General features: G+C 39.3%; 1 protein-coding gene across 1 annotated transcript in view; it reads left to right on the top strand.

Annotated features, from left to right (window-relative positions):
* The window catches only part of LOC126092047 (transferrin), a 173379-nt gene that overhangs the window by 135356 nt on the left and 15693 nt on the right, over window positions 1–22330 (top strand). Inside the window, exons 5-10 of the mRNA XM_049907456.1 lie at window positions 7035–7179; window positions 7269–7426; window positions 10741–10877; window positions 15979–16136; window positions 18102–18348; window positions 18439–18590. Coding sequence (XP_049763413.1) covers window positions 7035–7179; window positions 7269–7426; window positions 10741–10877; window positions 15979–16136; window positions 18102–18348; window positions 18439–18590 — 997 coding nt within the window. The remainder of the gene's footprint in view (window positions 1–7034; window positions 7180–7268; window positions 7427–10740; window positions 10878–15978; window positions 16137–18101; window positions 18349–18438; window positions 18591–22330) is intronic.

Here is a 22330-nt window from a genome sequence, read left to right as displayed (position 1 = left end):
TATATTCTTCTTGAAGTCTGAGGGTATTTCGCCTGTTTCATACATCTTGCTCACCAGATGGTAGAGTTTTGTCAGGACTGGCTCTCCCAAGGCCGTCAGTAGTTCTAATGCAATGTTGTCTACTCCGGGGGCCTTGTTTCGACTCAGGTCTTTCAGTGCTCTGTCAAACTCTTCACGCAGTATCGTATCTCCCATTTCATCTTCATCTACATCCTCTTCCATTTCCATAATATTGTCCTCAAGTACATCACCCTTGTATAGAACCTCTATATACTCCTTCCACCTTTCTGCTTTCCCTTCTTTGCTTAGAACTGGGTTTCCATCTGAGCTCTTGATGTTCATGCAAACTGAATTTTTCCAATGACTGTTAACAGACACACTTCTTCTTACCCATTTAATTAAATTCCATGAAATATATTATTTCTGTTGCTCTAACTTGCTGTATGTTATAATTTTCATTCTATTTTTCTGTCTTTCGCACATCCATATATTTTGCACCAGATTAGTATTTGTACATTAGGACTAGAATATTTGGTACTCTTCTATTCTTTCATTTTATTTTGATTGCATTGATAAGGTGTGAAACACTGAAATATCTTCTGTATACATGGTGTAAATGATAATTATTTACAGTGTACCACAGTGGTGTTGAGAGAGTCGAGAAGAATAATTTTTGCAGGGCACTTGTTGACTAGCAAGTCAGGAAATTCCTCAAACCACATAAGCTACAGTGCATGTGCATTGCACAAGATTTTCATATTCTCTCACACACTACGTGCAAACTATTAGCCCTAGAGAAAAATGAATTTGATCTTTCTTGTAGAAATTTTAATACTGGGATATGTTTTCACTAGAGGCCATAGTTTTTGAATCATTCAAGAAAAACATACAAAAGTGACCTTCAAATGCAGCCCCATCCCTATACACATGCCACACTGGTCAGGAGTTATAGTATGTTGCTCACAGCTCTCTCTCCTAACACTGTACAAAATTTGCAACGATACGAATTATTTTCCATATTCTGCCTGTTTTTTGGTCTTCTTTGACTGGGCTTATTATGCCACATACTTAGTTGTGCACTTACAGAAATTGTAAAATTGGTGTTTGTGTAAATTCTACCTCATTTTATGAATTTTAACAGCATACAGTTAAAAATTAAATCGTTTTGTTTGTCTGGTCTTCTGACTACAAAACTACTGTGCTTGCAACAGTTAACTTTGGATTGAGTTTTCAATTTAATAAGTTTTTGTATAATGTGTAGAAAAATGACTTTTCTTTCATGGCCCTCATGGGCACATTTAAACAGCTAACGGTAACAAAATAGTCTTCTAAACCAAAAAAAGGCTACATATGGAAAGTAATTCGTTTAGTTACAAACTTGTGTTCAGTTGTACGAGGAAGTACCATCAACAACATATTAAAAAATCCTGGCCATTGGAAGGGGGCGGGGGGGGGGGGGGGGTTGAGAATGTGGATAGGGGCACTCTTGAAGGTCACTTTTGTATGTTTTTCTTGAATAACTAAAAAATTGTGGCCTCCAATAAAAAAGGAATCTAAGCACAAAATTAAACTACATTAAATTTCCTGCTCAGAGGGTTCTATTCATTTTTTTCTCTAGGAATATTTTTAGGGAGCTACCAGCATTAGCAGCAATTGGGCATTGAAATAATTCAATCACGAAAGTTGAAAATTTTGTGCTGGCCCAGAACTTGAAATCAGATTTCCCACTTTACGTGAATGGTTGCCTTCACTGCTTCTGCTATCCAAGGACACTTTCTGTCTGACAGAAATTCTCTGCTTATTGCACACTACTAAGTAGCATCCCTTTCCATTTACCTCATTCATTTGCAGCGTTCCTGTATTCCTGCAAGTCGTTCAGACCTTATTGTGCATCCACAATAAGGATATCATAGCAGTTGAGCTTACAGATATAGTATATAGTTTTCTCTAGAACTAATAGTTTACATATAGAAAATGAGAGAACATGAAAATCTCATGCTATGCGCATGTGCTTTTACTTAGGTTTTTTGTAGGCCAGTTTGATGTATCTTCCCAACTTGAAGGACCACACTTGACTTGTACAAAATTGTTCGTCTTGATGCCTCTTCACCACTGTGGAACATTGTAAACAACTGTCATTTACAACCTGTATAAATAGTAAAATAATATGTTGCTATACATTTAAAATGATATCAGCTTTTATTGATACATTGTACAAGATTCTCTTCATTGTATTGACCTGACACTCATTACATCATTGGTGTATTTTTCTCACAATAAAATTAAACATGTATTAAAACTACTTTTCCAATATCTGAATTAACAAGGTACAGTGCATCTGTTGATCATTCCCCATCCAGCCATCCAAATTCGGTTGTACGGGCTTTCACTAAATTGCTTAAGACAAATGCCAGAATGGTGTCTTTGGAAATGGCATGGCTGATTTTCTTCCCTTTCCTCCCTCAAATTTACCTTGGGTTCAATCTGCAGTGACCACCTCACCAATAGGATGATACTCCCTTAATCTGTATATGATTTTATAATGTCTAACTGACAGAAATGGATCAATACATTATAATTGAGTTAACTATCAAATACTAGCAAAGCACAGTCCTATCTCTTATGCATCCATGCAAAATCAATGGAGTTCTAAAGCTTCTTGTCTGAATTCAGGACATAAGCCTTGTAGGGATCACAACACAAGGTGATTTTCTATGTAGCCTCAATACTACCCCACATTTGTTGGCACCTGTGACAGCCTCAAATGTGGTATCTCGCTACATTTACAGAATTTCTAACTGTGTGATTTATAATTGTTTGTTCACATTTAAGGTCATAATAATAAAAAACACTGGACTTAGCTTTAAGATGATTCTTTGTTCAAACATTGCATCTATTCTGATACACACATATCAGAATCTAGGGAACATTATTTTCTCTTTCAGGTAATGGACATACTTTCAACTGAGAGAGTTTGTGCCTTCCTTATTATATCTGCTTGGTTATTTTAAAAATATGTTTGACAGTGGGGTTATGCTGGATGGAAAGAGAAAACAGTGGAATGAATAATGACTCATTGTGTGTGGAAGCATTGATTGCCATATAGGCACATAAATAAGAGTTCCGAAGTAGTAGTTCAGCTTGTGTTTTTCTTCAAAACATGTAGACATGCACATACATACACACTTATATTTTCCTTTTGCTATGGCCAAAATTGGGTGGGTAACAGTCTTGAGTAAAGCTCATGAGTGAACATGAAAGAGGTGCAGGAAATGGAAAAGGCATTGGCTAGAAGATGGATGGGCAGTAGAGGGCAGTTACAGGGATAGGCTAGGTGATAGTAGAGATTGTGACCAGGGGAACTGTGCAGTCAATTCAAACAAGGCAGTGTTGTTGAATGTGGAAGATCTAGATAAGACAGATTTTGAGGTGAATGTGAAGCAATAATTGCTCTAACTTTGGGTGAAGAAAATGGACTTTGATTATAAACTGGGAGAGGGTATTCATAAGGCTAAAGATGTGCCTGCTTTCAGGGGCTGTATCACAGGCCTCCACTATATGTTGACTGACTGTCTTCACTCATTTTAATGTAACTTGATATTTATGAAGAAGTAACAGAAATGTTGCAAATATGTTTCAGCATGAAACAAGGCATTTTGGTGTCTGTATTGTTATGTGTGTGACATGTGTACTTACACTAGAGAAAGAGATATTGGTTAAAAGCTAGCATGCATGCTGTTTTCTGTTAAATGCATCTGTGCTCCACACATTGCCCCACTATAGTTGATTGGTTGGCTTTCCCCTGATTTACATATTGTCTCAAAGTAGTCCTTTATTCATGTAATAGAGAGTTGTTATTCTTTCCAATAAAATGATATACCCTTATTCAATGACAACATCATATTTTGAAGCTGTATTTGTTCTGCAGAAGCTAATGTGATGCAGATTGATCAAGAGAGAATATTGGACAACGATGCAAAATGACCAACATCTACCAGTCGAGAATGGCAGCTACATGACTTACCTTAAATACCTCCACAGGATAAACACCACTCCATTCACTCTTGTCACACAGAAAGTGAATTTATAAAATAGTACATTATAAGTTTATTTTAAAGTGATCAAATGGATATGCTATGACCCTTACAGTTATCTGGCTATTTGAAGTAGTTATATTTACATGGTCTTATGACCAGCAGCATAGGCAAGTTTCTGCTATGTTTTGTGTTGACACTGAAAATAATGCCATTTAGATTACATGAAATATGTTCTAACTAATTTTAATTGATGACTTATTTTACCTTTAGTTCAAAGAAAGACATAAATCATCCCACACAGGTTGTTGGGCTGATATAAATGCTCTTTTCAGCATTATTAGCCTGTTTCAACCTTAGAAATGATGACAACTACATGGTAGAAAACTACTGACCAATATAATTTGTTCCAGAATTTTCCAAAATTTTAGAAAAAATTGATTGAAGCACTAACTCAACAAATATCTAAATGACCATAAGTCACTAAATAGTAATCAACATGGCTCTCAAGCCCATAAAAAACGGAAACAGCAATAATGCAATACACAAACAAATAATTAGAAATCTAGAAACAAAACAATACTGAGTAGAAATTAATTTAGATATCTCATAAGAATTTGGTACTGTTGATCATGCCAACCTTTGAGAAAAATTGGAAGCACTTGGTTTTCAAGGAGCAGGCAAATTGTGGTCTGAATTGTACCTACAAAACTAAACACAGGTTGTAAGACTGATGTCAACTTACTCCAATCATAAAATTAGTTTAATATCAGTTGTGGGGAAAAAAAGTGGAAATAGGAGTACCACAAGGCAGTATTCTAGGTCCCACAGCATCTTTTATTTATATAAATGATAAATGCACCTCAGTTAGTGCAGCCAAAGTCACGCTGTTCACAGATGATGTTAGTGTGATTGCTGCTACTGATCAACTCCTCAAGTATGTCCACTTTTAACTCAAACAGGTTGACATTAAATGTAAATAAAACAAATTATTTTCAAGTCGGGAAAATACCCACCCTGGTTGTCACATGGGCTAGCATGTCACTTCTCGGATTGGGCAGAAATGCTGATCGCAGATCGAATCTGCCTGGTGGATTAACGATGAGGCTTGGTGGGCTGACAAGCCTGGATGTTGTTTCTAGGCTGTTTCTCACATTCGATTAGGTAAATACCAGGCTGCTACCCACATTACACCTGAGTTACACAATTCACAAACATTTAAAAAACATTCACACACGTCTGCATGGATAACATTACACACAGACAATTGGGGTGCACAAATTTGTTTCTTGGAGAGGGCGACAGGAAGGACATCTGGCTTCCCTCTAACAAACACTAACAATGCCAACTCCAATATTAACCATGCTGACCCCACTTAGGTTCAGGATAAAGGCAAAAGAAAAAGAAGAATAAAGACATCGATTGGAAAAATAAGTCAGAATGTAAGATGTGGTATTGGGTAACACCTACAGAATTTCTGGGGATTCATACTGATTAAAACTTGAATTTTAATGATGGTGGAATAAAACCTGCCCAGAAACTCAATTTAGCCTGATTTCCTTCAAGATTTACGTCAAACATTTGTAACTCAGAAGGTGCCAGGATGGCATACATCAGCTAATTCCAGTTTCTAGCAACATATGGAATAATATTTTGAGGTACTGCCAGTTGTTACCCCAAACATCCCACATATACGCTGCAAAACCCATATTAAGAAAGCTTAAAACAGTAACAATACATTAACTGTATGTACACAAATGTGTTTTATATGTCAGAGTGAACCTGTAAGATTTTCAGACAAATGCTTTCACAATTGCAACACCCAGAACAACACAGAAATCCCTACACAGTAAACAAAAAGAAGTGACATACAAAGACCCTTGAGCCAGAGTGATACTATAATGTACAACAGACCGGGAGTTTAAAGTGCAAAATTAGAAGACAAAAATAAATTTAAGGCAGAATCTTAAAAAAATTCTACTTCAACAATGTTTTTACTCAGTAGGTGACTATGTTGGCCAATGAAACTCTTCTGATATATTTATATTAAGTTACAGCTGAAAATACTTTCATTTTGTTTACGTATCTAATGCACAGCAGTTGCCTGACGTAAAACTTTTACTGAATAATTATTTTGTGTTGCAATGTTTGCTGCTTAAAGAGGACCAAAGAACAGACAATGAATTTCTAATAGAAAAAACATGTATGTATGGCATATAAATTTGTGTTGTTATGTATGAACCACTATGTATAGTCTTATCCCAGTTTCCTTTAAGGATTCCATATAAAACTTACTAATGCCTTTGGACAACATCATTACGATTATTATTGTCTAGAATGGATAAAGAGATGAATCAGAAATAAAATAGATAAATATAATAACATATAAATGAAAATAATAATTTTTTGAAAAAATAATATAATTGGATGGATAAAAAATCTACTCACCAGGTGGCAGCAGAAGGTACACACATAAAGATTAAGGAAATGTGTAAACTTTTGGAGCCGAAGAACTGAAGTGGAAAGAAGAGGGACAAACGAAAAGGCCTGGCAAGGTTTTGGAAATGGGGAGCACACTACGAAAAGAGTCTCTCCTGACCTGGGGTTCTGGGTGACTTTTCTGTAACTCTCACCACTTCCTAAACCTTGCCAGTCCTTCTGCCAGAGGAAGGAGCCACTGGTTCCAAAATATTGCAGATTTCTTTAACCTTTATATGTGTTTTCTCCTACTAATGCATGGTGAGTAGATCTTTTTAATCTATCTAAATATAATAGCAGCAACTAAAACAGAAAATATATAAATTATTAGATTTTGCTTGGAATTTATCAAGGTTTTATTTGTACACTATCTAATACAAAAATGGAATCTAAATGTTATGACAAGATAGCAGACCAAACGAGAGTAAAATGTTCCATTTACAGAAATCTGTTTTCCTCTTTCTTACATCCTAATTTGTGGAATTCACATAATAAATATTATTTTTTTTTGTCTTCTGCTAGTTTTTTGAGTCTCGTGTTGTGCCACAGTCATGTGAATCAAATCTGACGCTAAATGAAAATTACATAAAATCATCTTCACAATTCTTTGGAGCTGCATGCAAAGCTGGTCCTTGGGCACCAGACTTCAGACTGGATTCTGAATTAAGTAAGTGTTTTAACAATTACTGTTGCAACTAATTGTCAATTATTTTGTGTGAGTGCTCACTAATGGTACATAATTGTCTCTAATTACAGAATCAAAATATCCCAATCTTTGTCTCTTATGTGACAACCCCAAGGACTGTTCAACTTTGGATAAATATTGGGGTCGCACAGGACCGCTATACTGTTTAACTGATGGTTATGGTGATGTAGCTTGGGCACGATTAGATGATTTGGAAACACACTTTGGTGTAAGTTGTTTTACATATCATGCAAATTTCATTACAACTATCAACAGCATCTTAAGTGGTTTTACTTGTTTCAGTTATTATATTTGATGTGTAGTGTTTGTGCAAGGTGCTACCAAATGAAAAGTATAATGCAACAAAAACTTTGTGTGTAACAATGAAATTGTGTCAGTCATTCTGTTGTAGATACGTATTTATCAGCTTATGAGCAGTTTTATTCATGAAAAAAAAAGTTAATCACATAATACAGACAGAAAAATGTTCTCACTAAACATGAAAATATATAGAAGTTATAAATTGGTAGCTTTTGGAACCTGGGGTCCTTCTGTCATAGGGAAGGAAAAGGAGGAAAAGTAACTGATGGGGTTTAAGGATACAGGAATAGCGCCAGGAAAGGCAAGCTAGGCCTCCAGCTTGAACAGACTTACTGGATACAACAAGAAGGGGAAAAAGGCTGCAGTTACTTACAGTTATACAGGATGCTATTTATAGACTCTGTCACATACAGTGTTTACTTACATAGAGAAGTTTAGTTATTCTCCTACACTTCCTTCGAACATAGCCAATGATATTGTCATTTTTATTGACTATCTAACATTCTGTGGAACATACTGGGCCTTATTAGTCAAAAATTCCTAGAAACATTTGCACATTTGTGAAGATACTCCTTAATTATCAGTCAGCACAGTTTCAGAACTAGGAAGATGGAATTTCATTTCAATTTGAATGGACCTTGTTTCATCCTGGGCAATACCTAGATACTAAAGAGCCCATAGTTAAAAAAGTCTTTTAACACAGGGCATGAGACATCTGTTGAGGGTTTACTTACCACTTGCTCCATGTGGTGCCTTGAAAACAAATACAAAAAATCACCCTGAGCAAGGGTCAAACATTCTGAGGAAGAGAGCCCCCTTCAGCCAAAAGCTAGCAGTAAAATCCATCGAGCATGGCCGACAGGGGATGACATTGCGCTCGTGACACCATCACATCTGTGCTGTAAGTAACAACCAGAGGTCTGAATTGACAAGATCTACTCACTGCCATTAAAAGGTTACACCAGATTCTTACTCATTTTCTGTGGAAAACATAGTACTTACACGGTACTAGCGTACTCATATTGGTGAGATTTCTATCCCCATCTTTGAAAAGCTGCCGCTTGGGTGCTCAAGTGTTACCTCTAATGATAGTTTCTGCTGATAAGGTATTGGGTAATCCACATACAACTTTAGGGGCAGATGTTGTGATGTCTGCCAAGAGGTTTCATCATGGTCCCTGAAGAACTCAGATTATTGGGAGGTACCACTATCTTGAATGACTGCCCCAGCATTTACCCACAGCCCCAATGCACTCATTTTGGCAAGATTTATCTCATCTTAACACCAAGGAAGTGTAAATGTTACACTTAGTACAAATCTCTTCATTCAGCATACACCTGTAACCAACATCCTTGGGGTTGCGTGGCCAACAGTTAGTTTTAGGGGCAAATATCATGCAGTCTCCACAGAAAAATTGCTCTCAGGTACTCTCAGTGGGTGTGGCCCTCTACTTCTAAAGTTGCTCCAGCATGAAATCCAAACAGAGAATCAATACATTGAGGTGACAAAAGTCATGGGATACCTCATAATATTGTGCTGGACCTCCTTTGGCCTGGCATAGTGTAGCAACTCACATGACATGGGGTCAACAAGTTACTGGAAGTCCCCTGCAGAAATACTGAGTGATGCTGCCTCTATAGCCGTCCATAACTGCAAAAGTGTAGGATTTTGTGCACGAACTGATCCCTTGATTGTGCCACATAAATGTTTGATGGGATTCATGTCACGCGATCTGAGCGTTCAGGACATTCGCTTGACGTGTCTAGAATGTTCTTCAAAGCAATCGCGAACAATGTGTCCCATTCACATGGAGCCTTGTTGTTTGGGAATATGAAGTCCATGAATGGCTGCAGATAGTCTCCAAATAGCCGAACATAACCATTTCCAGTCACTGGTCGGTTGAGCTGGACAAGAGGACTCAGTACATTCAATGTAAACACAGCCCACACGATTATAGAACTACAACTAGCTTTCACAGTGTCTTATCGACAACTTGGGTCCATGGATTCATAGGGTCTGTGCCACACTCGAACCCTACCAACTGAAACTGGGACTCATCTGACAAGGCTATGGTTTTCCAGTCATCTAGGGTCCAACCGAAATGGTAACGAGCCCAGGAAAGGTGCTGCAGGCAATGTCATGCTGTTAGCAAAGGCACTTGCGTCAGTCGTCTGCAGCCATAACCAGATTTCACCGCACTGTTGTAATGGATACATTCATCATACATCCCTCATTGATTTATGCAGTTAGTGCACACTGTGTTGCTTGTCTGTTAGCACTGACAAGTCTGTGAAAATGCTGCTGCTCTCAGTCATTAAGTGAAGGCTGTTAGTTACTGTGTTGTCCATGGTGAGAGGTAATGCCTGAAATCTGGTATTCTGGGCACACTCTTGACTCTGTGGATCTTGGAATATTGAATTCCTTAACAATTACCAAAATGGAATGTCCCACAAAATTCCCATTATGTGGTCATAATCATATCGGAAATCTTTTCATATGAGTCACCTGTGCGTAAATGATAGCTCCTCCGCTAGACCGCCCTTTTATACCTGGTGTACACAATACTACCACCACCTGTATATGTGCATATTGCTATCCCATGACTTCTGTCGCATCAGTGTATGTGTCCTTCATCTACTTTTTGGAAGATATTGTTTCAGTAAAAAAGAGCTTTGTTTCATATAAATGGTTTTTTATGATTACATGCTGATTGACTGAGGGAAGCTTCTTTGCCTCCATAAACATTATTTTTTTGGAGCTTAAAATGTGTTCTAGTAATCTGTAGAAGATGGAAATTAGGGTTATTGGTCTGTAATTCAGCACATCTCTTATCTTGCTCATTTTACAAAAGAAGAAAAGGTGTCCTGCACTTTTTTGCATTTATATGGAACTGTTAACTGTATGAGTGATTCTTAACAGTATGGGCCAGGAAAATAGCTAATTCTGCAAAATAATCAGTGAAACATCTTATAGGAATTTGCCAGGGCCTGGTGCCTTGTTCACTTTGGGTAACCTAAATTGTTTTTCAGCACTGGAAGTGTGTATTTCAGCAGTACTCATTTGGAAGTATTTCTGGCAGTCACACTTGTGTGACTCTCCTGCAGGACTGCGACTTTATCTGTAGAATTTAATTTTTTTTATTTTTTGGCTGTTATTGTAAGTTGTAACATTAAACTGAGCCATGAGTGACTGGATATTTGATTCAAAATTGTTATTTTATAGATAGCACCAGAGTCTGAGGCTGTTGCCCCTCCTGAGGATTACAGCCTTTTGTGTATTGACGAGTCCCTTGTACCTGTCACCAAGCCGAAGCCATGTTCATGGATTGCAAAGCCATGGCCAGCTATAGTTGCAAGAAGGTAAGCTATAGTTAATTGCATTCGGGCACTGTTTAAGTTTCACATTAAGAGTTTCCTTCAACAGTAACTATTTCTTACTAATTATGAATCAAATTCCATACAAATCATTGCATAAATCATGAAGAGTGCACCTTGAGATTAAATTATTGAAGATAACCCATCCCAACAATACAGTGGTTTAGCTAATTAAATGGGTGTTTATTTGCCACATATAAATCTTTATTGTTGCATCATTCAAGCCATTTCGAATAAAAGCTGTGGGCTGATGACTTGCCTGGAGACAGTTAAAAGCATCAGCTGCATTATAGATTATCCAACCAGAAGTAATTAATGTAGTGCAGCTTCGGGTTTGTTATGTGTAGGAGAGTTTCAGATGCTGTACCTGTGTCTACCACCTTGGTTCAAGACAATATGACTGAATATAAAATGCTAATATAACAATGAAAATAATCAATTATTGACAATATACTGTAAATGGATAGATAAAAAATCTACACACCAAGCGGCGACAGGAGAACACACGCACAAAAGGGTTTAACTTTTACAAGCTTTCAGAGCCAGTGGCTCCTTCTTCTGGCAGAAGAGTTGAAGGGGAAGGAAGAGGGGAGAAGGAAAAGGACTGGAGAGGTTTAGGAAAAGGGTACATTTCAGAGATGTCACTCAGAACCCCGCGGGTCAGGGGAGACTTCCCCGACGAGATGGGTGGAAGACAAGGTAATGTGCAAGACACAGATTAACACTAAAACAATGAAAAGCTAAGTGCATTGTTAGACAGGTCAGAAAATGAAAGATGTAGAAAACTAAAATGGAGTGAAAAAAGTAGTAGTTAATGTGAAGAAATGCTGAGAAAAAAGGAATTAACCTAAATTAAGGCAGGTAGGTGGCAAGAACCAAGGACATGTAGTGCTAGTTCCCACCTGCGAAGTTCTGAGAAACTGGTGTCTAGGGGAAGAATCCACACGGCACATATGATGAATCACGCACCGAGGTCATGATTGTCATGTTGTATAGCATGCTCTGTAACAGGATATTTTGTATAGCTTGTATACACCTTCTGACTATGCCCATTCATCCTGACTAGTAATTGGGTGGTAGTCATGCCAACATAAGAATTCAAAAAGTGTTTACATAACAGCTAGTATATGACGTGTCATTTCACAGATGGCTCTCCCTTTGATAGTATATGTTTTGCCAGTTACAGGACTGGAATAGGTGGTGGTAGGAGGGTGGATAGGGCAAGTCTTGCAGTGGGGATGGTCACAGGGGTAGGAGCCATAGAGTAGGGAGATGGGTGCGGAAGGAGCATAGGGCCTGACAACGATATTGTGGAGATTGGGAAGGCGACGAAAAGTTATTCTAAGTGTGGTGGACAAAATCTCATACAAAATGCATCTCATTTCAGGGCATGACTTTAGAAAGTCATGGCCTTGTTGAAGTAGCTGTTTAATACATCCAAGATCAGGATAACAGTGGGTGACAAGTTTTGTGCTCCAAAGTTGTTTTTTGGAGGAATCAGCAGTACCAGATTTGGATGTGATGACCCGGGAAATCTACTTTTGAGCTACCCTGTTGGAATAATTAAATCCATTGAAGGCTACAGTGAGAGTGGTGGCACATTGCTGTAAAGAATCTGCATCTGAACAGATAAGTTTACCTCGAATGTCAAGGCTGTATGGGAGGGGAAATCTGACATGGAAAAGATGACAACTGTCAAAATGTAAATACTGTTGTTTGGTGGTTGGTTTGATGTGGACGGAAATGTGCAGCTGGCCTTTGGGGAGGATGAGATCAACATCAAGGAAATTGGCGTGGGATTCGGAATAGGACCACGTGAAATTTAATTGGGAGAAGGTATTTAAAGATTCCAGAAATTTTAACAGGTCAGCTTCACAATGAGCCCATCAGGCAAAGATGTCATTAATGTATACCAAACCAGGGGCTGAAGACTTATGGATCCCAGGAAAGCCCTCTACAAGTGACACAAAAAGGTTGGTATAGGAAGGAGCCATACTGGTTCCCATGACCATACCCCTGATCTGTTTGTATGTCTGCCCCTCAAAAGTGAAGTAATTGTCGGTAAGTATAAAGTTGATTAAGGTGAGCAAGAATGCTTTCATAGGTTTGGAATCAGGTGGGCATTGACTGAGGAAATGTTCAGCAGCAGACTGACCATGTACATAGGGGATGTTGGTATAGAAGGAGATGGCGTCAATGGTGACAAACAAGGTGTGTGGTGGAAGTGGGATGGGCACAGATTTCAGATGATCAAGCATATAGTTGATATCTTTAATGCAAGAGGGAAGTTTTTGTACTGTGGATTGCAGGTGTTGCTCAACTGCCAGATATATGTTCGGTACGTGCTTTGAGGCCAGCAACTATAGGACAGCCAGGATGATTGGGTTTGTGGATCTTAGGAAGAAGGTAAAAGGTGGGGGTGCATGGTTTGGGTGAAGTAAGAAGTTCTATGGATTGATGTGCAAGTCCTTGTGAGGGGCCTGATGTTACAATGAACTGCAGGTCAGTGTGAATCATAGGGATGGGATCTTGATGGCAGATGCTGTACGCAGATGTGTTAGACGGCTGGCGTAGACCTTCGCTATCGTACTCCTGTCAGTTAAGTACCACAGTGGTAGATCATTTGTCTGCTGGGAGGATAATGATGGTGTCATCAGCTTGTAGGGAATTTAGAGCCTGGAGTTCTACAGAGGACGGATTAGGGTTGTGTTGTAGGGACCTGAGGAATACTTTATGTCACAATATTATGAAAAGGAAAGTTGCTAGTCACCATATAGCTGAGATGCTGAGTGGCAGACTGGCACAACAAAAAGAGTGTCACAAATAAAGCTTTCAGCCATTAAGGCATTCGTCAATAATAGATCACACATTCACACACACACACACACACACACACACACACACACACACACACACACACACACACACAAACGCAATTCACACACACGACAGCAGTCTCAGGCAACTGTGGTTTTTTTTTTTTTTTTGTTTGTGTGTGTGTGTGTTTTATCTATTGTTGACAAAGGCCTTAATGGCCAAAAACTTTATTTGTGACAGTCTTTTTGTTGTGCCAATCTGCGACTCAGCATCTCCGCTATATGGTGAGTAGCAACTTTCCTTTTCATAATATTGTTATATTCCATCCTGGATGTGAGGAATTCTTGGAAGGCTTGTAAGGGATGATTCTGAGGTAGTGGTAGTGGATCAAGTTGGAATCATGGTTGGAACAGTTCAAGGCAGGGTTCAATGTCAGGTTTGCCTTTGGAAAGGTTTTGGTTCTGTGTTGCAAAGTGATAATTCCAGTTGACATTACATATAAAGGAAAGTAGGCCCTTCACCAAAGCAGCATGGTAAATGCAGGTTTAGGGCTGAGAGTTAGACCCTTGGATAATACAGATAAGTCGGGAATTCAGGGGGGGGGGGGGGTGAGTGCTTTGGATGAGAAGTTGAGAACACTGTACTGTTGTGACTGGTTCTTGTGATTATGAATTATTACTGGTCTGGAAGGTGGTGGTGAAGGCTTGCAGGGGACATGGTGTGCCATTCCGCTGCTGGCTATCAACTCCTTTTCAGCCGTTTAAGAGCTATGCAAGTGTTGGAGGAGTGGCTGTTAGTGAGGCACAATAAGCTGTGGTTGGTGAAGCTAACTGTCTGACTGTGGTGGAGTTCTTACTAGTCACTTGTATGGGATGAAGCAACCTCAGAATATGACATTGTCCTGTAATATACTCTGGTGAGAAAACCCCCTGCCCCTCCCCAGGATGTGATGCTTGTGATGTGCAAATCACTGTATGCCACATTTTAACTGAGTGTATTTTACATCTCGATGAAACAGCAGAAGCAGATATAAATTAGGACCTGCCATCCATTTTAACTGACAGTGAGTGAAGTCTTTAATGTATTGTCAGATACCTGGACTGCAACCTAAGCTCACAGGTTGGAGGTTTTAAATGTTTTGCTAAAGGCTGGCTCATTATGTTTTAGTCCAGTGATCATCCAGTCACGTGTGTTTGGCTAAGGCCTCAATGTAGTGTGCCCAAACAATCCCATCACTACCACCACCACCACCATCACCACCACCACTGACACTACCACCACCACTACCATCGCAACCACCATGATTATGATCAGAGTTATTCTCACTTATTAGTGGTGATAATAAATCTGTAGTTCGTAGAAGAGAAATCTAGTGGCACATTTGCTGCCATGAAAAATTCAGTAACATCAAATGAGATGTATATAGAGTCAGAAAATGAGATAATTCAACACAGGCCAAATTCTCAAGCAATGTAAACGCAAATGCATCCTTGTTTGGCACAGTTATTGAATTCAAAATAATGGTTGAATCTAATGGATTCTTTAAAACCTCATGTAAAATCAATCATTGGACCAAAATCATCTGTACAAGGTTTCATAAATGTACATATAATTGAAAAACAGTTGAAGAGGCTTAACAGAGTAAAGGCTACTGAACCATATGAGATACTCATTACACGTTATTCCAGATATGGATCAAAACAGGCCCCTTTTCTAGCAGAAATCTGTCATAGGCACCTGATAAAAATGAAGTTTTTCTTCTTCATTTTTTCCTTATTTTTTATTGTGCTTTTCAGCAGCTTTTGTTTGCAACAGTCCTTGTAATGCATGTAATGAAGTTTCTTCATGTTACACTTTATAATTTTTATCTTGGCTCATTACACATCCTAGCATCACAAATATACAAAGGAATGAATAGAATATGTACATGTATTAAGTAAAATAAAATGGGATTTCCCTTATGATTTTAATATGAATAGTGTCCTTAGTTTCAAATAATTACAAAAAAAAAAAAAATTAATAAATCCCTACACTAATAGCATCAGAAATAGTTTGTGGGGTTTCAAAGACTACATTTTAATTTAAGTTTTATTTGTCTGAATATATTTCCACAAGTGATTATCACACATTTTATATGTGTGTGCAAGTGACTGAAAATTATTATGGTGGGTTCTGTACAATCTTTGATAAAAACAAAAAAAACTATTGCACCATACATTAAAAAGTTTTTTAAATAATATGCTGATATCTGAAAATATGTCTTTGACAGCCAGGTGGCAGCTCGTGTTCAGCGGATGATAACTGAAGTAGCACAAGCAGACCCTACTGTACATTGGATATGGGCCATACATCATTTGCTGAATGTTGTACAGCAGACTCCTGTGCAGCTTCCAGCTGTCATGTCACCAGAAGGATATCTCAGACAAGGTACTGGAGAGGCTAAAATATTAACCTGTGAAAGCAGCTATGTGTTCAAGCAATTTAACTTCAACCACTCTGCAGCATCACAATTAATAAGCTGTCTGTCTGCATGAATGGCCACCACTGAACTGTGGCCAAGAGACACTGAGTTGCTAAGCATGCCACCCAATGCATGTGCTTGACTTCAAATGCTTCACAGCCTCTGCCATCTGTATAGTTCCCACCAACACCAGCTTGTCTGAAGTAGGGGAAGGTGGGAACTCTCACTGCAACGTACGCTTCCCAAAGCCTCCAGTGCCTGAAACTTCACGAGTCCCTCTTGTCTTCCACATGCCTATCCCCTTCTCTGCCCTCATTGCAGGCATACTCATGCTTTCTATCTCACCAGTGCACCTGTGCATAGATCTTTCCCCTTCTTTGCATCTTTTCTCTCCCTTTGTCCCCCCACCCACTCCTCCCTGCCCCCCCCCCCCCCCCCCAACAGCACAGCTTCCCTATGCTGTACCTCACAGCTGCTGTCCTGTCTCCACCACAATCTGCACTCTGCCACAGGCGGCACTAGCACTTTCCCCTGGCCCTATCCCATTATACTTCCCTGCTTTTGTACCTCCATTACTCACCCCAGAAAAGATCACTACTTGCCTCTGACTCAGTCTCAGTTGGCCAGAGACAACAGTGGCCATTTGTGTGGGAGTTGTGCTTGTGTGATGTGTGTGTTTTTGTTTCATCTTTGTCTGACGAAGAACTTAGTCTGACAGCTACAAAATATCTAGCAGTCTTTTTCATTGTCCCTGTCTGACACGCAGTACCTCATCTAGGTGGTGAGAAGCAATATATCTTTTTCACATTGTAGCTATTCCATGTCGGATTTTCCATAGTTTGTTTTATATTTCCCATTTCATTATTCCTATTAGTTTCGGGTTTGAGACAAATTCAAAGGTGTACAATAACTTTAAAAATAAAAATAACAGATTTTTGAGTAGCCAGATTTTTAGTTTAGAAGGAAACTTGTGATGATGAGATTGTTGTTCTTGCACTACATGAATGACACCAGAAATAAAAACTTTCATGCAGAGAAAATATTTATGCTTTTTTTACACTGTAAAGTGAACTACAATATAGGAAGAACCTGGAATGTTGTTTGTACTCAACACAAATTAAATTCATGTTTCATCACAGATAATTTTGTAGTGAATTATCAGTTCATTTTTTGCAAAGCAGTCCTAAAAATACATCTGCACATGCCAATGGGAAGTTTTTGTTTGTATAGTTTATTATAATCTGGTGTTTCAAAATTCAACAGTATTCTGACATTTAAACTATTTGAAGACCCATTACTTTCCAACATATCCCACATTTCTTATTTTTGTATTTATTAATGATATCCATAAGGTCGCTGGGATAGTATTTTCCTACAATTTGTTCAGAAGTATGAACAGCTGAATAGCCTTCCATAAACTCAAAACCATTCAGTGTTGCTAAAAAATCTTTGTAGTGAATTGGCTCATATTTTCCACATTGCCCATGTTAAACCTCTTAATGAGATGTTCATATTAAGGTACTGATCAATAAAAAGTGTGAGAGAGATGGCTGCTTTTTCTTTCTTTTGCATCAATCCCTCCTTCACCTACCATTTCTTTCCATGCAAATTGTTATTACTTCTTTGCAACGTAAATCTTCAGTCTCTGTTATCACTTGTTTGTAACAGAACTGGTTTTTTTTCCAGCAGAGCAACATATTGTCCCAGAACCTTATGGCTTGTGCCTGTTACCTTCTTTCGATTTTCTATTACCTCTGCTTTGCTTGTGTTTGTTTAAGCAATTGTATTACCTTTTCCACACAGGGTTCAACTTCATTTTTGACTCTCATATTTAGTGTTAGATAACTTTTGATGTAATAAGGTAAAATTGACAAATTTTAAAATTAAATTTACTGGAAAATTATAACTTGTATGTTTATTTTTTCTTACAGCTCCTGGATTTGAAAGTGCTAATACTATGACACATTGTGATCCACTCCGGGTTATACGAATCTGCACAAAATCAGACAAAGAATATTCAAAATGTAGCTGGCTAAAACAAGCTGCTAAAGCATATGGAATTGAACCTGACATTGATTGTACAGAAAAAAGTTCAACTGAGGATTGCATGAAAGCTGTTCATCAGAAAACTTCTGAAGTGGTTGTTATTGGACCAGAACTACTTACTACAGCTGCGAAGTAAAACTAATAATTTGTTATATTATGACAAGAAGTACGATTTTTCACTCTGCATGTTCTAAATAATTTGCATTTTTTTTACCTTTTTAGGAAGTATGGATTAAAACCACTAATTTTTGAGTACACAGACAGTCTTGTGGACTTGTACAGGATGGCTGCAGTAGTACGAAGAGATTCCAAAATCAAAAACATGACCATGTTAAAAGGAAAGAAAGCATGTTTCACAAAATTTGATGGTGTTGGTAAGTGTCATGGTATTGTAATAAAAGAAAATAGTAGTTATGTTTGCTACTGTATGAACAAATGAATTGAGGAAATAGAACTTGTCCTAGGAATCAAAGAATTGTGGGATGAAACTTTCATTGTGCTTTAGACTGTAGGACACAATGAAACTTTCTACCAGAGTTTAATTGTGAGTGAATCCAGACCACTAAATTTTGCAAACTGTGCTCTTATGACTGCACTGTTTTGCTTGCAGTGTGCTTGGATATTCTATCTGTTAACATTTTCTACAAGAAGAAAAGGTCCAAGTCAGGTCATGGTCTACCATACAGTTGCACCCTGAACAAATTCAGATTCTGCAGTATGATCATACAGGCATTGGGTTTTATAGCACCTATCCACTGGACATATGTAATTGTATCCACCTCCTGCAATTTTGTTAATAGCCAAATTTCACTTCTTCACTTCTCAGTTTCCTATTGTCAATTCTCAGTTTCTTATTGCTGGGTCATTCAGTAAGCTTTAAACATAGTAATGGCAATAGTTATTCATTTATTCCTCATGTTTTGTGGCCTTTACAATGAAAGAAATCTTTCAAGAATGTGGAATGAGTCAGGCATACATTAATAAAGAGCATCAACTGTCAAAAACAGCATTAATAATTAACTATCGTTCGATGCATTTGTGCTTCCCGGTACTTTTTTTAAAGAGAGAGTATCAAAGACACTACTATGGAAAACTATTGTTAAATCCTCAGTTATACCAAGTAGGAGCAATTATCCATTAATAATATCTTAATATCTTCATGATCATATTTATATTTATCACAACATAGGAACAGAGACTTGCTTGCAATCAACATTGCTACTAGTCACTTAACTGTGGAAATCCTCCATTCTTAACAATAAAAGGGTTCAGTAATGACCCACTGCCTACATTTTTTTCTTTTTCTTCTAAACCATTCATATTTTCAGTTATATTACCTCACTCTTTCCATTTATGTCTCTGTGTCAATTTACAAAATTTGGTGTTTTCATAAAAATTTTGTATAAACTTGGAAAGGATCAGTTTGACCTCCCCTTAATTCCTATTCTGTATGCAACTGCAAATAATAATTTTTGTAGTGAACATTTCAACTGTGTGCTGGCAGTTGCATTGAATAATCCAATAGTGAGACAGTTTTGTATCATAGCCTGATACAAAAAATTGCCTTACATGACACGCGATCAACACAGTTCCAAAAAAAAAGTCTAAGTCCAGAGAAACCAGGTAACAGCAGTATTTGAGAGTTAGTGTAACAAAGGCTTCAATGATAAGATGCAAATTACTGATTTATTTGAAATTTATCTCTATCACTGGTAAACCAGTTGGTAATAGTTCAGAAACAAATTTTTTAGGAATAAGAGTGTAACACAATATACACTCCTGGAAATTGAAATATGAACACCATGAATTCATTGTCCCAGGAAGGGGAAACTTTATTGACACATTCCTGGGGTCAGATACATCACATGATCACACTGACAGAACCACAGGCACATAGACACAGGCAACAGAGCATGCACAATGTCGGCACTAGTACAGTGTATATCCACCTTTCGCAGCAATGCAGGCTGCTATTCTCCCATGGAGACGATCATAGAGATGCTGGATGTAGTCCTGTGGAACGGCTTGCCATGCCATTTCCACCTGGCGCCTCAGTTGGACCAGCGTTCGTGCTGGACGTGCAGACCGCGTGAGACGACGCTTCATCCAGTCCCAAACATGCTCAATGGGGGACAGATCCGGAGATCTTGCTGGCCAGGGTAGTTGACTTACACCTTCTAGAGCACGTTGGGTGGCACGGGATACATGCGGACGTGCATTGTCCTGTTGGAACAGCAAGTTCCCTTGCCGGTCTAGGAATGGTAGAACGATGGGTTCGATGACGGTTTGGATGTACCGTGCACTATTCAGTGTCCCCTCGACGATCACCAGTGGTGTATGGCCAGTGTAGGAGATCGCTCCCCACACCATGGTGCCGGGTGTTGGCCCTGTGTGCCTCGGTCGTATGCAGTCCTGATTGTGGCGCTCACCTGCACGGTGCCAAACACGCATACAACCATCATTGGCACCAAGGCAGAAGCGACTCTCATCGCTGAAGACGACACGTCTCCATTCGTCCCTCCATTCACGCCTGTCGCGACACCACTGGAGGCGGGCTGCACGATGTTGGGGCGTGAGTGGAAGACGGCCTAACGGTGTGCAGGACCGTAGCCCAGCTTCATGGAGACGGTTGCGAATGGTCCTCGCCGATACCCCAGGAGCAACAGTGTCCCTAATTTGCTGGGAAGTGGCGGTGCGGTCCCCTACGGCACTGCGTAGGATCCTACGGTCTTGGCGTGCATCCGTGCGTCGCTGGGGTCCGGTCCCAGGTCGACGGGCACTTTTTTTTTTTTTTTTTTTTTTTTTGGGGGTTTTAGGGCGCAAAACTGCTAAGGTCATTAGCGCCCAAGATCGACGGGCACGTGCACCTTCCGCCGACCACTGGCGACAACATCGATGTACTGTGGAGACCTCACGCCCCACGTGTTGAGCAATTCGGCGGTACGTCCACCCGGCCTCTCGCATGCCCACTATGCGCCCTCGCTCAAAGTCCGTCAACTGCACATACGGTTCACGTCCACGCTGTCGCGGCATGCTACCAGTGTTAAAGACTGCGATGGAGCTCCGTATGCCACGCCAAACTGGCTGACACTGACGGCGGCGGTGCACAAATGCTGCGCAGCTAGCGCCATTCGACGACCAACACCGCGGTTCCTGGTGTGTCCGCTGTGCCGTGTGTGTGATCATTGCTTGTACAGCCCTCTCGCAGTGTCTGGAGCAAGTATGGTGGGTCTGACACACCGGTGTCAATGTGTTCTTTTTTCCATTTCCAGGAGTGTACATACTGAATATCTGAAAGCAAAACCTGCTAGCATCTTTGCTCACTAAAATCCTGCTGAAGAGCAAAAACAGTAAAAAATGCACAATATGGCCACTTTCATTCTCACCTTAAATATGAGGTCATTAGGTTCTGGGAAAACACAAAAGCAGTTGCAGCACATTCCAAAAAGCAAAAATGATAATTAGAAAAATTGAATGATTTGTGCAAGAGAAAAAGCTTCACAAATTGAACATGCCAGTAATGCACTGATCTACTTCTGGCCCTTATGGAAGCAGTTATTCAGCTTCACTTTAATTGAAAGGGTTGTTCGATCTCCTCCTGAAGGATATCATGCAAAATTACACAGTGTGATCAAAAGTATCCAGACACCCCCAAAAACATCCGTTTTTCTTATTGGGTGCATTGTGCTGCCACCTAATGCCTGGTACTCCATATAAGCAACCTCAGTAGTCATTAGACATTGTGTGTGAGCAGAATGGGGCGCTCCACGGGACTCATGGACTTTGAACATGGTAAGGTGATTGGGTGTCATTTGTGTCATACATCTGTACATGAGATTTCCACACTCGTAAACATCCCTACATCCACTGTTTCTGGTGTGATAGTGAAGTGGAAACATGAAGGGACATGTACAGCACGAAAGTGTACAAGCCGATGTCGTCTGTTGACCGACAGAGACCGCCGACAGTTGAAGAGGGTCGTAATGTGTAATAGCCAGACATCTATCCAGACCATCACACAGGAATTCCAAACTGCATCAGGATCCACTGCAAGTACTATGAGAGAAAACTTGGATTTCATGGTCGAGCGGCTGCTCATAAGCCACACATCACT

This window comes from Schistocerca cancellata, chromosome 1 (assembly GCF_023864275.1).
Source record: "Schistocerca cancellata isolate TAMUIC-IGC-003103 chromosome 1, iqSchCanc2.1, whole genome shotgun sequence".
Classification (NCBI taxonomy): domain Eukaryota; kingdom Metazoa; phylum Arthropoda; class Insecta; order Orthoptera; family Acrididae; genus Schistocerca; species Schistocerca cancellata.
The sequence above is the reverse complement of the archived record's forward strand: the minus strand, read 5'-3'. Positions and strand labels throughout refer to the sequence as shown.